This window comes from Polychytrium aggregatum, assembly GCF_025602895.1.
Source record: "Polychytrium aggregatum strain JEL109 chromosome Unknown BJ171scaffold_29, whole genome shotgun sequence".
Classification (NCBI taxonomy): domain Eukaryota; kingdom Fungi; phylum Chytridiomycota; class Chytridiomycetes; order Polychytriales; genus Polychytrium; species Polychytrium aggregatum.
In genome coordinates this window covers 75,582-92,366 of record NW_026516231.1, presented here as the reverse complement: position 1 = coordinate 92,366, position 16,785 = coordinate 75,582, and the positions used below count along the sequence as shown (strand labels likewise).

Sequence of the window (16,785 nt, the reverse complement as noted above, 5' to 3'; positions counted from 1 at the left end):
CATGGCACGGCGTGATCTGCTGTGCGGGTGAGGTGCTTTTCGCTGGTTCTGTGTGTGATTCATGGCATGTGTATGTGTTGCATGATGGGCCTTTTCCGCAGCGGCGAAGGCCGGCCCTGGCACACGCCTCCTTGGTCTTGGTCGCGTCTGCATCCGCTGCTCGCTCGCTCCTGGACATCCACCGCACTCACCACACCGGTCCCATCTGTCGCATCCATCGGTCGTGCGTACGAGAGCGCCGTTTATCCCCTGTCGTCTATCGCCTTCCGTGCCAAAGCTACTTCCAATGGCCGACGCCGAATCCCCGAGGCAGAAGCCCACCAGGGCCCTCTGGCGCCCGTCGTTCTCGCTGGCCTTCCACATTCTGTTTGTCGCCAGACTCGTCGCCGCTGCTCTGTCCTCGATCTCAGGTAGGTCTCGGCCGATTGCATCTGATGCCGTCGGAGCAGAGGCGGATGGCCATGCGTGAAGCGTCGGCCATTGTCTTGATAGCGGCCACCCCCTCGACGATCACGCCCGCAGACTGCGACGAGGTCTTCAACTACTGGGAGCCGACCCACTATCTCCAGTATGGCTGGGGCCTTCAGACATGGGAGTACTCGCCGGTCTATGCGATCCGCTCCTGGAGCTACGTCCAGATGCACGCCTGGGCTGGTATGATCCTGGAAACATTCGTCACCAGCAACAAGGTGAGCAGACGATGTTCATCGGCCCAGACCAGTTTAATCCATCGGCCGCCATCCAGAGCAACGATCGATTGCTTTCCTCAGCTACGACCTGCCCGAGCTGTGCCCCACGGCTGCTGTCGGGGACACGCATTCTTGTATATCTCATCTACTCCACATCCGCTTGTCGCCGCATCCACCTGCCGATGACCGGCTCCAGCTCCAGATCTTTATCCTGATCCGATCGCTCCTTGGTGCCGCCTGTGCGTATTCTGAGGCATCGCTCTACTCCTCGGTGGCCGACCACCTGAGTCCTGAGATCGGATGGTATCTCCTGCTTATTCTCCTGGCAAGCACGGGCATGTTCATATCTTCGACAGGTATAAGCCCAGTCTCGGTGCAATCCGCATCCCCCCAGAGTTTGCTCCCCCCCCCGGTCGGTGCTAATTCCTCTGAAATATTTTCTGCAACAGCCTTCCTGCCCTCGAGCTTTGCCATGTATCTCGCTACCCTTGCCTTTGCCCGATCCTTTCATCGGCCGTCGCGGACTCGAACACTCTCTGTGCTGCTGATCCTGGCAACGGGGACCATCTTTGGATGGCCTTTCTGCGGCGCCCTGGCACTCCCGTTCCTGGTGGAAGATGTCGCCTTCAACAGCGACACCATGGTCGTGACTCGTGTTCGCCGGGTTATCGAGGCCGGCGCAATCGCCATCATCGGCATTCTGGTAGGGCTCTCAGGACATGTCTCGTTGGCGTTTGCATCGTCAAGCGCAGGCTGGTCCCCTTGATGGATCTCGTCAGCCGTCCTGCTCACCTTGTGTTTGTCGCCCTCGTCCTCGTCCTCGTCTGCTTGAGCAGGTGCCGTTTGCCTGTCTCGAGTACTACTTTTACCACAAATGGACCCTCGTCCCGCTGAACATTGTGCTCTACAATGTGTTTGGAGGCAAAGATCGCGGCCCTGATCTGTACGGCACCGAGCCATGGTGGTTCTATCTCTTCAACGGCGTCCTGAACTTCAACGTTGCCTTCCTGGCGGCAATCGCCAGCCTGCCCCTCTTGGTAGGCCGCGGTTTTGCATGGCCGAGTCAAGTATACGTACAGCGACGGCCGGAATCTAACCAGCCGTCTCTCGCTTCGATTACAAGATCCTTCTGTATCCGCTACTCAAGAGCGAGATCAAGAAACAGCTTCCGGGATCTGGACTGGTTTCCTTGACCCTCAAGCTGGCATACATGTATTTGTGGGTAGCCATCTTTACGATGCAGCCCCACAAAGAGGAGCGCTTCTTGTTTGTTGTCTATCCGATGATAGGCTTTGCGGCTGCTCTCTCGCTCTGGCTGCTCCGCGAAACCGTTGTGCAGAGCCTCTCGATCTCTGGGGTCACCAAGGTACGTTGTCTGCATGACCTCGGCCCAACACCAAAGACATGCCTGGGGCATAATCTCGGTCATTCGGAAGCACACAGCCCTAGTCCAGGAACAATGCTGTTCGTTTGGATCGTCGCCAAGCATTGGCACAGCGCCGAATGTGCTGGACAATGGCGCTGCGTCTGCGATTGTTCGCAATTCTCCACCGCTCAAAGCTAATCGGTCCTTCCTACTTCAGAGTGCCGCCCCTCGAACTGCAAGACTGCTCGTCCGTCTGTTTCTCCTGCTGTTTGTGGCCTTGTCGGTCTCACGAACTGCAGCCCTATACTACTACTACCATGCGCCAATGACGACCTACATTGCGCTCACCGAGCACATCGCCAAGGCCAGGCAGGCAGAAACTTTGCCATCTACTAACCTGACCGAGTTCCAGCCTACAACCGTGTGCGTCGGCCGCGAGTGGTATCGATTTCCTTCGCACTTCCTCTTGCCCGATGCCACCCGCATCCGATTCCTCAAATCCTCCTTCTCGGGGCTCCTGCCCAAAGACTTTGTCGAGGCGCCACTCAACCCATCCGTCGTCGAGAACGCAACCATCCGCGACATTGCTCTCCAGTGGGTGCAACAACACCGCGATGCCGACCGGCCTGGAACCTATGAGATTCCCACGGGCATGAATGACCTCAATCAAGAGGAGCTGGATCGATATGTGCGTATAGTCCCGGAGCATGCACTCTTCCGCAGATCCATCGACGCTCCTGCCGACTTTTATGCCCGCCCTCCACTCCATGCATCTATCCTTGTGATACTGCCCCTCCCCGTCCATTGCGTTAACTGATTTAGTTTCGTTGCCATGCTCGATACAGGTCCCGATCTCGACATGCGATTACGTTATCGATTCCGGTGCCTCCGGCGATGACTCGGCACTACAGCACATTGCCGAGCATCCAGACCAGTGGGAGCAAGTCCACTGCGAGCGTTTCCTGGATGTGGCCCAGACGTCTCGGCTGGCGCGCATCTTCTGGATCCCCGATACTGTTGCTGCTTTGCTGGACGAGCACGTACTGCACCGCATCAAGATCCAGATCGGAGAAAAGAGATGGGTCGATTATTGCGCACACCAACAAAAACGTCGCTAGAGCTGCTCAGGGTCGTCGTCGCTGGCGGGTGTTGTCGTCCGGAACCGAATCCACAGCAGCAGCTGTCGATAACCACACTGCTTTGCCCAAACCGGCGCTGTGTCATGCAAATACACTCAGGTTTACGGCTCTCACAGAGCGAAACGGCGGGTCAATCGACTGCTGCCTATGGAGATGGATCGCGATTATATTCATGATTTCCTCCCACCCCCAGACTTACAACGACACCTTGATTGCCAACCAATACGAGAAGCAGTCGCGCGGTTGGGATCATGCAGCCAGAAACACTGGGCTTCAGGCCCGCGATTGCTGTGGTGAGGCCGTTCGTGGCTCCCAAAACGGATACTATCCGAGTTTGCTTTGCTGCGACTGCATCGCATAAGCTCACGGCAATGTCTGCTTTGTCGAAATTGAAGCCAGTCTCGGGCTGCGTTATGACGAAGGTGATGAGTGGCATCAGGGATCGGCTCATGGAGATTCGATTGTTTCGGTTTTTTGAGTTGGAGGTGCTGCGATGCACGGTACACAGGAAGTGGCATGATGGGATGGCTTGGGATCGTTTGCGTCGGTAGTCCAAAGAGACACACTGGTGCTAGTGCCTCTGGCTGGCGATTAGAGGAGCGGGTCGCTATAGCGGCCGTACTTGAACAGATAGGTGCTGTCGCGATACCGGACCGTTCACTTCAGTCGACCATATACCCAGCCAACCAGAAGACTCACGGGCAGGTTATGGACTCACCTCGCAAAGACGAGCGAGTTCTGAAGACAGATGGCGACCCCCGGCCAGATACTTGCTAGACCTGGCATCAAGTACTGCGACCCCATCACGTAGAACCCGCCGATCAAGCCAAAGAATGTGAGCGAGAACGAGACCAGAACCAAGATGCGGGCGCACGGGTGGGACGTTGTGCGGCCGAATGCGTTTTCGAGATACGGCGACGGCGACTGGAGCAGGTGGTCCGGGATGGAGTTCACGCTGAAGACGAGGAAATGCAGATACAGGTTAGAGCAGAGAGATTGCTCCCGGCCGTCCAGGGAAGCTGGGCAAGTCATCCTGCTGATCATATACTTACGCAATCAGCCCGGCCGTGGAGAGTACCCCAGGCAGCCAAGAGACAAATGTCAGATACGGGACCTGTGGGAATGCTTCGTTGCTGTAGACACAGGCGTCGAACATCAGCCACCAGCCCAAGGAGAACTGGCGCGCCGGATGCCATGACGACAACGGTGATTTGGTCAGTAGCTTGGTCTGGAATCCCAGACGCTTTCGGTAGGCCCTGGACTGGTTTGTGTGTCTCACCAGAACCCCAGAGCCATACGAGACCAGAGTCCTCTTTGCTTCCCAGCTCAAGGGCGGACGCTTTTCGACCGTCATGGTGAACGCGACAGATGGACAGTCGGCGACGGAGCGGGCGGGCGATGGCGAGGGCATTGAAATGGGGTCGCGGGAGGCTCTGGCGGGCATTCCCCAATCACCATGTATCCATTGCAACGGCATGTGTCAATTCCAATCGAGAATACGAGCGACCCCGCTGCGTTGAGCCGCAAATGTTTGTGGGGGAAGGGCATTTCGGCACTGTGGTTGGCCACTCCTTTCTTCCTGCCCGATTGCAAATCCATCAGCCCTCGTCCTCTCCCCGGATCTCACTCATCCTGCAGCAGCACGCACCCGCCGACCACAGGCTCCAAGATCTGGCCACGACCCCCATCATCGATATGCAGACTCTTGCCCGGCTCTCAAGGAATCGCTTGCGGCCCGCCATCCCGGCACAGCGGCGCAACCATGCCAGCGTTCCGTTGGCTCGACAGGCCGCTCGACTGAAGGTGGTGGTCCTCATCGCCCTCTGGCTCGATATGCAATGTCCTCGTCCACTAATTCACCTGTTCGCCAACTCACTCTAGATCGCCCAAATCGATAAGAACGATCCGTATCACGATCCTCTGACCGATACCTTTGGACGCAAGCACACCTATCTGCGCATTTCACTCACGGAAAAGTGCAATCTTCGATGTAAGAGCCTCGCTGGATAGCACAATCGCTGTCGATTGCTGTCGATTGCTGTCGATTGCTGTCGATCGCTGTCAGCTGCTGTCGATCGCCCCGTTTGCTGATCGAGCGACCTGTGCTCGATCCCACCCGCCATACTTTGTACCATCGCTTCATGCCGATCTGCTCCGTCCTGACACCAGGTTCTCTGCCAACCACAGGTGTATACTGCATGCCCGAGGAAGGCGTCTCGCTCACGCCCAAGCCCGAGCTTCTGACCACCCCAGAGATCCTGAGACTGGCTCGGCTATTTGTCGACGAGGGCGTCACCAAGATCCGCCTCACGGGCGGGGAACCAACTGTCCGCAAAGATCTGATGAGTGTTGTTGGTATGTAAACGCACGGCTGTCCCCGATACGACAGGTGGACTCTGCGAGAACCCTGCTTGATACTGCTCAGAGAAACGCAAGCATGGCTTGGCACGATCGACCGACTCGCAACTCCAGACTCCCGACTCCAGACTGAGCAACAGCCGTTGGCATTTCATCTGCAGACGGCCTGAATCGCATGCGTCCGTTTGGGCTCTCCACCATCTCCATGACCACAAACGGCCTGGCCCTGCATCGCAAGCTCCCAGAGCTGAAGGAACGGGGTCTCGATCAGATCAACATCAGCCTGGACACCCTGGATCCTTTCCAATTCGAGCTCCTGACACGCCGCCGGGGATTCGAGAATGTTCTCAAGTCCATTGACGAGGCCGTGCGTCTTGGCTTTGAGGTCAAGATCAACGCTGTGATCATCCGCGGCATGAACGACCACCAGCTGGAGCCGCTCGTTGGCTACACTCGTGATCACAACGTATATGTTCGCTTCATCGAGTACATGCCCTTCGATGGTTAGTAGATTCTGTCCTGGTTCAGCTCGAGGAGAGGCACACACAGTCACAGAACAGCCTGGAGTGACCGATCAGCTCGGCCTGATGACTCGTTCGATTTTCAGGAAACAAGTGGAATCATGACAAGTTCGTCTCGTACAAGGACATGTTGCAAGCCATTACGAAGTCATATCCCGACATCGCCAAGGGCACCGATGATCCCCACGACACGTCCAAGGTAGGCTGTTGCCGCAGGCTGGATGTCAGCACACCCATTAATCTCGCTCCGTCTGCCACGTATCCAGTCCTACAGGGTCAGCGGATTCTCGGGTCGGTTCGGGTTCATCACGTCCATGAGTGACCATTTCTGCGGCACATGCAATCGTCTGCGACTCCTTGCTGATGGGAATATGAAGGTAGGAGCCCAGCAGCGAGATTTCTTGCTCTGTACGGAGGCGGGGAGGGGGGGGAGCGACTGCCCCAAAGTATAACTCGCCTTCCCTGCTGTGGGCTTTTTTTTTGGGGGGGGGCGATGTGCTCGACGTATCCGCACTTTGGGTTCATGCAGCACCAAGTGCACAGAATCTCTACTCCGATGAATGGCTCGATGGTCCAGATCAATATTAACGGTGCGGGTGGTATGTATGGCTGTAGGTCTGCCTCTTCGGGAATGCCGAAGTGAATCTGCGCGACATGGTCCGACAGGGCTGTTCCGATGAGGAGCTGCTGCAGCTGATTGGCGCTGCCGGTAAGAAGCAGCATTTGGATACTATGTTTCGTGACTGTTCGCAATGCTTGTGTTCTGACCACTTTTGCACTGTGCGTGTATGTGTGCGTATGTGTATGCATATCATCCACTCACAAATTGCGCCTCCCTTCTTCCCTTATCGCCTTCCTCTTTCTTCCTCCTGCAGTTGGCCGCAAAAAGAAGCAGCATGCAGGTATGTTTGAGCTGTCCAAGTTGCCAAACAGACCCATGATCCTCATCGGCGGATAGGCGCCAGTGCCGCTTTCATCGACCCGGCCGTCATCCACGACAACGTGCTCGCCGGTTTAGTCGTAATCCGGTCGTCGACAACCGTCTGTTTTTTGGCTCATCGTCGTCTCCTGTGGCCAGCATCCCGACCCAGTCACTCGCATCTATCTCTGGAAGCGCCGACCTCAGTCGCGACTCGTACTCCGCCACCAGAGTCCCGAACTGAAATGCATATCCATACGGACTTCACCGCAATTCGCGCGAAACACATGCCTTCATCCACGGCGATTGGTCTCTGTCGCCCACTCGTCTTTGCTGCCGGGCGGTCCCCATATACCCTTCACTCTGCGCGTCTGTTCAGCACCAAGAACGAACAGCTCACCCACACCGACGCCGAGACAGGCAAAGCCAGGATGGTCGACGTTTCCGAGAAGAACATCACCCGCCGCACAGCTCGAGCGGTTGCCCGGGTGCAGCTGAGCCCCGAGGCCTTCCGACTTGTCGAGCAGAACCAAATCCAGAAGGGCGACGTCCTTGGGGTGGCCTCTCTGGCAGGCATCCAGGCCGCCAAGCAAACAGGGCACCTGATTCCCCTATGTCACCCGCTTTTGCTGAACAGCGTCCGGGTCAACACCCTTTTGGATGCGGAGAAGCACCAGGTTCTCCTGGAGGCTCTGGTCAAGTGCGACGGCAAGACCGGCGTCGAGATGGAGGCCCTGGTGGCGGTCAGCATCGCCGCGTGCACCGTCTACGACATGGTCAAGGCTGTCGATCGTGGCGCGGCAATCGTCGAGGCTCGAGTCATCGACAAGTCTGGAGGGAAGAGCGGAGACTGGTCGCATGAGGGATAGTTGGCCGAGGGCGGGTTTGAATGGAGAGCAAATACATCACGGTTTTTTTGGACAGCATTTCATTGCTGCGACACCCGACACCGATTATACTCTTTGCGGTCCAGTTTCACATCGCACCCTACATTGGCATGCGGGGCCCGCAATATCCAAAGAAAACATGAAGAAACAAAGGCGGGAAAGGGGCGAGTTACTGTCTATCCAATAAAAAAACGGGACATCCATGATTTTGACCACTGATCTGATATGTTATCACTCAACACATCGCGCACTGGCCATGACCGTTCCTTCCTGCAATACATTCGCCATGTGTTCGATGGAGACATGCTGGACAAACAGCTGTACTTGAGCCTGACCCGGCGACGGCAATTCAAGCGACTCGATCTCCAGGTGTACTCACAGTGCCTGGAAGCCAGGCGACTCGAGAAGGCCGAGCATCTTGATATCGATACACCATGGAACTATCCAGAGGGTCGAGTGAATACACCACACTCACACATCGAGTGAATACACCGCACTCACACATCGAGTGAATACACCGCACTCACACATCGAGTGAATACACCGCACTCACACATCGACACATCAATACCAGTCGTCACAGGAGATCGACTGAGTGTATTCAAGACTACGCTTCCAAAACCAACGAAAACAAAAACGATTGCCGGCCAGGAAGGGAAACAATCTCACGGCTTGCCCACTGGAGCCTACAGTAGGTCAGTGGGTTTCAGCCGCTGATGCCAGAAAGTGACTGTCCCGTTTCTTTATGAACCGACTGTACTGAAGAAACAAAGTCCAACACATCGAAAGGAAATGGGAGAGAACGAGAGAGAAAACGGGAGAGGGAGGCAGATAGGCTTGTGATTCGATGTCGTAACAAAGTGACAAAAATGCCGGCAGAGGGAAAGTGGAGTGGAGAGCGACAAAGGTTGAGGAGCCCAAGTGAAGCGAGGAAATTAAACCGAGAGCGCAGGCTCTCGCGCCAGACAGGCAGGGAGGAATCACTTGCCCGAGAGACAAGGCTCCATCAGAGTGCCTTGGGTCGATGTACTCTGTCGTCGTCCGCAGCGTAGCAAGAGCAGCGTACCTGCACACTCCCGCCCACCCAGATACCCCACATACGTTCACATACAGCCGGCCACAGCTTCATATATCATTGTCTGCGCTGACGTCGAGTCGGGTCCTTGTTCCTTTGGTGGCTGCGCTGCCAGCCAAACCTCTGGTGATGTTGCGCTACGAAGCAGAGCGGCGTCCCCGCACAAGATTGGGGGGGGGATTCTATGCTGAGCATAGCTTATGAGGAGCCCGAGTGGATCTGCTCAATGTCGATCTTGGCATCGCTCCAAGCCGCAGCAGCCCTCCGGTGATAGTCGCGTTGGGCGATCGCGTACGATAGCAGGATTGATCGGACATCCTCGATCTTGCAGCGCTGGAAGCGATCGAGGTCTTTCTGGACCTGCTCGTTGCCGATGTTGAGCTCCTGCAGCGTGACCTTTTCCTGCTCCTTGAGGTGGGTGATGCGGTCCTTGAGCTTGGAGATGTTGTTGCGGCGAGTGGCCTCGGGATCGTTGTCGATCAGGGAGTTGAGTGTCTTGAGGATGCCGCCCTTGGGCTCAGTGCTGGCACCAGCGCTATTGGGCACTGGCGACGGTGGTCTGGCGGGGCCCCAAGAGCCTTCGGCATTGAGCACAGCGGTGAGGCGCTGAGCTTCGTGCTCGGAGGCCTCGAGCCGAGTCAGTTGGCCCTCCTTGGAGGTCAGCGACTCGATCGTGCTTTCATATTCGCAGTGCTGTGTGTGCCTCCATCGCAGCAGCTTTTCGATTGCACCAGAGAACTGCACGTACTCCTGGATAGGCTCGGTCACGGCTTCCTCGAGCGACTTGGCAAGCTGACCCGTGGCTGCGGCGGTGGTGTCCGTGGCTGCGCCGACGCTCTCGAGTGCAGCGGCAAGAGTGTGTTCGGTAAGCGACCAGCCATTGTATACAGCACCCAGCTCGGCGAGCTGCTGGGCGACATCTTGCTGCAGCTTGGTGATCTTTTTCTGGTGCTTGTGGGTCTGTGCGATATGTGCCGAGAACTTGAGGGTGTACTCCTCCGAGGCCACAAAGTGCGGGTCTGGTCGAGCGGGATAAGGGAAAGGAATGCCGAATGTGAATGCCGAATATGAATGCCGAATGCAGGCGTCAGTCAGGGAGGGCTGAACGGACCAGTGCCGTGGATGCGAGTCAAAGCCAGATATCAGGAGGAGGAGCGACGCAACAGTCGAAGCTGATCCCGCGGAGCTGCTCACGCAGGAGCGCCGACCCATCACGAATGCCAAAACTGCCCTGTATGATCCCGCACATACCAGGAATGTCGAGATTCCGCTTATCGGTCAGCATCGAGATGGGAGACTTGTCCTTTCGGCGACCCAGGTTGGCGTGTTCGGATGCCGACAAGATAGTGCTCCAAGTTGCCTCGGGATCCTCGAGGAACTGGTGGAAAACGTGCTCGCGCACCAGGAGCGGATGGGTCGCCACCCGGTTGAGAAACGATTGGAGCATCCGCTTGCGCTTTTCGATGATGGCCTTGTCCTCCTTGGCCTTGGCTTGCTTGGTGGCATAGTCGCCGATGCTGTGCTTCTCGGGGATGGGCGGGATGACGGCCATGTAGTGGATTCTGCTCAGGAGCGAGCGCAGCGCTTCAAATTCGGAGTATCGGTGGCGACTCTCGTACCGGATGTTTTGGCTGGGGATGTCGGTGCGGATGACGTAGGCGATGTAGGAGCCACCGCCGACTTCGCTGGTCTTGACGGCCTGTTGGGCGAGTAACCGAGTTATTCGGTGCGGAGTGCAGGGGCGTCACACGTCGGTTGCCAGTGATGGGCAAAGACGCTGGCTGCGAAGAGTGGGATGCTTTGGGCAGTCACCAAGGCCAGGCCACGGCAGTCATAGTTTGGCAATATGAACGATCCAGCGCCGCGAAGCCGTGCCGGCGATACACTTCCAGCCATGCTCCTCAGAAGTGCGCCGCTCAGGCCTTGAGAACGTGTGGAAGTGAGTCCTCAGTACACGGACAGGCGATGCTTACGTCGACGATGGTGATAGCGGGCTGGGCCTGCTTATCCAGCGGAACATTGACGACCAGGGGGCGGAATGTTGACCGCGGAAGTGAACTCAGCACACGATCCAGGTTGCAGCAGAAAGTCTGCCGGTTTGGAGGAAAGGGCACGAAGATAAGTGTGGGCTCCGTTTCGGGTAGTGCTCTCTGCCCCTCCCTGGGCTTGGCCGATCTCTGTCCGTCCAGAGACCCACGACGAGGGACACCCTCATGACTGCCGGGTGAAGAGTGTCCGGACCGTCACGAGCCGTCTCGACGAAGGACGCGATGAGACTGGGGGCCTCCGATTGAGCCATCGAAGCAAGGACATGGTGGACGTCTCGCCGAATGGAACAGAGGATGGCCATGATCTCGATTGGAAGCCAAGGAGGAGAGGGAGGGAAGCGCGGGCAGCTGGTGGCAGGCCATGCCAAGCCCGGTGGAAATGCGCGACACAGCAAACACCGAGAGAGCCAGGACGGGCCCCTTTCTTTCGTCCTTACCGTCTTGGCGACGGGGGGTTGAATATCGCCGTGGCCGACCGTGGCTCCGTAAAAGGACTGAGACTCGGCGGCGGTGCCCTGGGCCAGGTACGACGAGTCCAAGGGCTCGGAGGGATGTGACGATGACGACATGTCGGCAAAGGGCTGATCGGTAGCCAGCGGATTGAAGGCGGGATAGGACGAGTCCGAGAGCGGAGTGCCGTCGCTTGTTTGCTCGGAGGTGAAGGAGGCGTACATTTCGGGCAGCGGGGCCGTTGGGTGTGGGGGAGTGTGCCGCCTGGCGAATTGCTGGACGGGATGGGATGGGATGGGATGGGATGGGATGGGATGGGAGAGAAAGCCGGATGAGATGGAGGAGCAAAAGCCCAGGAACAGGGAGGCGACCGAGGACAAGGGTAGCGGCTGGAGCCGGATGGAACCGGATGGAGCCGGACGCTCTCGCTCGCTCTCGGCTGCTCTCGTCGCCTGCTCAGAAAACGCAAAGCTGTGCGGCCACAGTCTCTGTGGCGATCGCCTCTGCTTGCAGTCTTTGGCTTCTGCTTGTCTGCAAAGCGATTTGGAGCTGCTCTATCCTCTGCCTGACTGCTGTCCTCTCGGCGCAAGAGGTGGGTGCTCCTTGCCATGTCGCTCATGCCGTCCGTGCTGGGGCTGTTGCTTCTCGCTCGGCCCTCGCCGGCCCCCCCCCGGCTGTCGCGTCTGTTCTGCCGCGCTGACCCAGCCTCTCTGGCTGCGCCGGGCATTCTCTGCTGTCCGTCGTCTTGTCCTATCGCGGGTACATCTTCTTTCCTTGCAGGCCGCTCCGCCATCAACCACCGCCATGCATCCCATCGATCCTCGTCTGACGACCCAGGAGGCCTTTGCCCTCAACGCCGCCGCCGTGACCCGCAATTATGCCATCGAGCCGCGACTTGGTAATTTGAACCCAGCTCTCTCAGGCTTTCCTGAGCGCGCGACGCCGGTCGTCTTGGGCGAGTCTCTGGGATGATGTGGCTGTCGTATCCACCTATCCCTTCATTGCATGTATTTCACATTATTTTTTTTTCTGTTCTCCTGTTGTCGTTGCGTCCGAGGCGATTTGTCTTGGTTCGCGATTTTGGTATCTTTTTTTTTCTGTCTCTCTGCTGTGGATCTCGAGGCCCGCTGTCCGTCTCCGTCGCTCTCTTCGCTGCCTTCCTCGACAGCGTGATTTCTGGCGGCTGTCGAACCTCTGAGTTGATGGAGGCTGGACTCGAGAGTGAGCGTAGACGCTTGGGATCAGCTTCCATCGACAGCTGCAGCCTGTCGGCTTTGATAGCACCTTTGGGGACTTGCTCCTTCTATTTGCACAGGACGAGACGCCGGCGAGGGCTGCCAGATGTGATCGGCAGTCCCGGCAGTTTGCAGTGTCATTGCCTCGTCGTCTCGTTGTGGTCCGGTGCCGATCGACGAGCAAGTCTCCCCCTCCTCCCCGCTCCCCAACAATCCTCCATTTTTACGCGTATTTTCGACAGCTTGGGCGATGAAGCGGAGAGGAGAGGACGAGACGAGGAAGGCCAAAATCGGGATCGGGATCGGACAAGAACGGGACAGGACGGAACAAGACAGGATAGGCGCTCGGATTGACTGCGACGAGAGGGGCCATTTGCACTTTGATTGTGTTGATGCTCAGCCAGTTTACGGGAACGGACTGATCAAACTGACTCTATGCTTATGCTTGCGCTCCTCACCACCTCCGAGCCAGACTATCGAACCGTCGCCGGTGTCAACGGCCCACTCGTTTTCTTGGACAATGTCAAGGCAAGTGCTCACTCTCCAGTTGCAATCAGGCACCGGCTGTGGCATCGGTCTTGTCCTTGGCTGGACAGAGTCACTCTCCACACAATCCATCCCCCCCCCTCAACAACCAAAAACAAGCGACATCCAGTTGAAGCACCCGCGATCCGCGCCCATTATCGACTCATATGCTAATACGTGTGTCGGAAACGGTGTTCCTTCTTCGTCTGCCATCGGCCCGCAAAAACCTTGCAGTTTCCCAAGTTTTCGGAGATTGTCAACCTGACCCTTCCTGACGGCACCAAGCGAACCGGACAGGTCCTTGAAGTCGTTGGCAAGCGAGCCATCGTTCAGGTTAGGGCAGCAGCCGCGCATTTGGATCGATCTGCTTGCGAATAGCCGTGTCGCCCCGTCCGATGTCACGGATTTGACGCCACTCGTCTGATGTTGCTCGTACGATCTCACTCGTCTGATCTCCCTCGTCTGATGTCAAAGGTCTTTGAGGGCACCTCGGGTGTCGACGTCAAGAGCACCCACGTCGAGTTTACCGGCGATGTCATGAAGATTCCCGTCTCCGAGGACATGCTTGGACGCGTCTTCAACGGTTCTGGAAAGGCCATCGATCGCGGACCCAAGGTCTTTGCCGAGGACTACCTCGATATTCAAGGTAGCACACAAAGCCAGTGCAACCTGGTCGTGAACACGGAGGGGGGACACTTCTCGTGATGGAGGTCCGACAGTGGGGTTGTCAGTAGGACAGAGCTGCCCTGCTCATGAGGGCTGCAAGCCGTCCAGTCGATGAGGGACTTCCATTCACACTGGGTCAATTGTACGCGGATACCATCGCTCACCACCGTTGGTTGGATCTGCTCGCAGGCCAGCCTATCAACCCTTACTGCCGTATCTATCCCGAGGAGATGATTCAGACCGGCATCAGCGCCATCGACACAATGAACTCGATTGCCCGTGGCCAGAAGATTCCGATCTTTTCCGCCAGTGGTCTGCCCCACAACGAGGTGAGCGGTTTGCACCCGCGGCGTGAGATCACTGGGGCGGAGGGTGGAGAGCAAGGGAAAGGGAGGAAAAGCTCAACGGCACTGCTTTGATGCGGATGCGGCAAAGACGCCGATCCCACACCAGATCAGGAATGCAGAGCGCTGCCTCCTCTTGCTTCCCCCACCTCTTCCGGTCACTTCCGGTCTCCTCCCCAACTAGCGAGCGCACCATGGCAGGATTTGACCTTTAGTTCCTGACCAATAACCCTATTCTCCCCTCTGCGCCAACGGTGGCGGTGGTAGATTGCCGCCCAAATCTGTCGCCAGGCTGGTCTGGTCAAGAAGATCGACAAGGGCGTCCTGGACGGCCACGAGGACAACTTTGCGATTGTCTTTGGCGCCATGGGTGTCAACATGGAGACGGCGCGCTTTTTCAAGCAAGACTTTGAGGAGAACGGCTCGATCGAGAGAGTGACTCTGTTCTTGAACCTGGCCAACGATCCCACGTATGTCTGTCTGGTCGTCTGTCTCGCCGTCTGGGTGGATCGGTGGCAGACATTGGTCGTTCCGTCATCCTGGAGACGGCTCACTGCGATGCATCGTGCGGGTTGTTTTGGCCGTACATGCTGTGGTTTCCTTGCCGGTCACTGAGACGTTCTCGCGGCATCACCCCTCTCCAGCAACGAGCGCATCATCACCCCGCGTCTCGCCCTGACCACGGCCGAGTACTATGCCTACCAGCTCGAGAAGCACGTGCTTGTTATCCTGACGGATATGTCCTCCTATGCCGATGCCCTTCGTGAGGTCTCGGCTGCGCGTGAAGAAGTGCCTGGCCGCCGTGGCTACCCCGGCTACATGTACACGGATCTGTCGACGATCTACGAGCGAGCCGGTCGAGTTGCCGGCCGAAACGGAAGTATCACGCAGATTCCCATTCTGACCATGCCTAACGATGGTAAGCACGCTGCGCCTGGTGGGGGAAAGCGAGAGGAAGAGCCACGGTCTCCACCCATGCTGATGCGGTCCAAAGCCAAGGCGCTAACTGTGCATGCGATCCGTGTTTCGTCACAGACATCACCCATCCAATTCCCGATTTGACCGGATATATTACGGAGGGCCAGATCTTTGTTGATCGACAGCTTCACAACCGCCAAGTATGTGGATCCTGTCCGGCTAGCTGCGTCCAGGGCAACAGCCGGCGTCTCGCTGCTGGGCGATGAGACGGGATGCCTTGGGTACTAATGCAAGGGTGCCGCGTGCTGTGATGCAGATATACCCGCCCATCAACGTCCTGCCATCGCTCTCGCGTCTCATGAAGAGTGCCATCGGCGAGAAGCTCACCCGCAAGGACCACGGCGATGTCTCGAACCAGCTGGTGGGTGACTGCTTGGCTGCTCGCTGGGCGAGAGGCCAACAAGGGAGCAAGCGAATGGATGAGCGATCTGGGACAGGGCCGGAGCAAATCGACTGCGCTGACATTTCCAACGGCGGTGGATCGGTCGATCCGATGCGCGCGCTGCCAACAACATCACAGTATGCCAAGTACGCCATTGGCAAGGACGCAGCAGCCATGAAGGCCGTCGTCGGCGAGGAGGCGCTCAACCAAGAAGACAAGCTCTCGCTCGAGTTCCTCGAGAAGTTTGAAAAGACGTTCATCGCCCAGGGCTACTACGAGGGCCGAACGATCTTTGAGTCGCTGGATCTGGCGTGGTCGCTGCTGCGCATCTTCCCCAAGGAGATGCTGAACCGCATTCCGCAGAAGGTCCTCGCCGAGTTTTACCAGCGCGAGCGCAAGGCCCCTGGACGAGGCAACGCGGCTGAGGCTGCGGCTGAGCTGGCTGCCGAGGCCAGCAAGTAGCGGATCCGCAGCAGCACGGGAGGTGTGGATGTGGATGTGGATGTGGATGTCGGTGTGGCGTGGCTGGGCGAGAAGGGAGAAAGGAAAGGAAAGGAAAGGAGGGCAGAAGCGGAAGGACGGATGGTGCGAAGAAGCATGGAGGGTGTGCGTGTACGATCTGCACAACGCTGTGCCGATGCTGTCTCGGCCTGTTCTGCTCTGCCTTGGCCTGTTCTGCTCTGTCTCGGCTTGACCCGACCTGGCTGTGTCTTGCTTCGTCGCTGGCTTTGATGTTTCCGCTGCGGCGCTCGTTTTGTTTTCGGGTTCGGGCCTTCGATTGCGTTTTCCTGTTGGCTCCCGCTTCTTGGTAACAAATTGATTGACTGAAGAGCCGTGGTGTGACCGCGACTGTGCCTGTGTGGGAGGGATGGCGGGTGCAAGCAAGCAGCGGTGCCACACAGGAACCAGACAAGAAGCAAACACGAACCACACGCGAAGTGGCGGCGGCTGCTGTGCGGCTGTGGTGCGGCTGTTGAACTGATGATGTGTGACCCCACGGCGCACACGACACGCGACGTGGGCGCACAGACTGAGGACAGTGCGACGCCAGCTGGCAGAGAAACAAGGCCGTCCATACAACACTCCACAGCACAACACTCCACAGCACAGCATACCACAGCGCTACAGCGGACTGTGTCTCGCTGCAAAAAAGTTTTTCGACACGTTCTCGCGCGTTCTCGCCTGCTCTCGCCGGTTCTCGCC

General features: G+C 57.6%; 5 protein-coding genes across 5 annotated transcripts; 3 read left to right on the top strand and 2 right to left on the bottom strand.

Moving 5' to 3' along the window:
* The first annotated feature begins 138 nt into the window (after window positions 1-138).
* Window positions 139-3,324, top strand: BJ171DRAFT_512801 (Alg9-like mannosyltransferase family-domain-containing protein). The gene is made up of 7 exons (XM_053111687.1): window positions 139-689; window positions 886-1,045; window positions 1,139-1,392; window positions 1,526-1,726; window positions 1,813-2,055; window positions 2,273-2,743; window positions 2,901-3,324. Exons 1-7 carry the CDS (start codon window positions 435-437, stop codon window positions 3,171-3,173), a joined length of 1,857 nt encoding a protein of 618 aa, XP_052964721.1. The 5' UTR covers window positions 139-434; the 3' UTR covers window positions 3,174-3,324.
* A 74-nt stretch (window positions 3,325-3,398) lies between these two features.
* On the bottom strand, window positions 3,399-4,710 carry BJ171DRAFT_512798 (uncharacterized protein). The gene is made up of 4 exons (XM_053111686.1): window positions 4,474-4,710; window positions 4,247-4,371; window positions 3,913-4,149; window positions 3,399-3,831 (listed from the first exon to the last, which is right to left on the bottom strand). Exons 1-4 carry the CDS (start codon window positions 4,669-4,671, stop codon window positions 3,786-3,788), a joined length of 606 nt encoding a protein of 201 aa, XP_052964720.1. The 5' UTR covers window positions 4,672-4,710; the 3' UTR covers window positions 3,399-3,785.
* A 4-nt stretch (window positions 4,711-4,714) lies between these two features.
* On the top strand, window positions 4,715-8,097 carry BJ171DRAFT_512795 (uncharacterized protein). Its single transcript, XM_053111685.1, has 9 exons — window positions 4,715-4,997; window positions 5,076-5,184; window positions 5,382-5,549; window positions 5,714-6,055; window positions 6,160-6,272; window positions 6,340-6,450; window positions 6,689-6,782; window positions 6,949-6,975; window positions 7,152-8,097. The coding sequence occupies exons 1-9, from the start codon at window positions 4,722-4,724 to the stop codon at window positions 7,859-7,861; spliced, it is 1,950 nt and encodes a 649-aa protein (XP_052964719.1). The 5' UTR covers window positions 4,715-4,721; the 3' UTR covers window positions 7,862-8,097.
* Window positions 8,098-9,041: 944 nt separating this feature from the next.
* On the bottom strand, window positions 9,042-11,773 carry BJ171DRAFT_164969 (uncharacterized protein). Its single transcript, XM_053105902.1, has 4 exons — window positions 11,440-11,773; window positions 10,928-11,044; window positions 10,206-10,653; window positions 9,042-9,973 (listed from the first exon to the last, which is right to left on the bottom strand). Exons 1-4 carry the CDS (start codon window positions 11,674-11,676, stop codon window positions 9,153-9,155), a joined length of 1,623 nt encoding a protein of 540 aa, XP_052964718.1. The 5' UTR covers window positions 11,677-11,773; the 3' UTR covers window positions 9,042-9,152.
* A 162-nt stretch (window positions 11,774-11,935) lies between these two features.
* On the top strand, window positions 11,936-16,415 carry BJ171DRAFT_512789 (P-loop containing nucleoside triphosphate hydrolase protein). Its single transcript, XM_053111684.1, has 11 exons — window positions 11,936-12,044; window positions 12,233-12,350; window positions 13,160-13,215; window positions 13,447-13,545; window positions 13,687-13,858; window positions 14,068-14,207; window positions 14,490-14,692; window positions 14,867-15,141; window positions 15,258-15,340; window positions 15,457-15,561; window positions 15,721-16,415. Exons 2-11 carry the CDS (start codon window positions 12,257-12,259, stop codon window positions 16,042-16,044), a joined length of 1,551 nt encoding a protein of 516 aa, XP_052964717.1. The 5' UTR covers window positions 11,936-12,044; window positions 12,233-12,256; the 3' UTR covers window positions 16,045-16,415.
* Window positions 16,416-16,785: the final 370 nt, after the last annotated feature.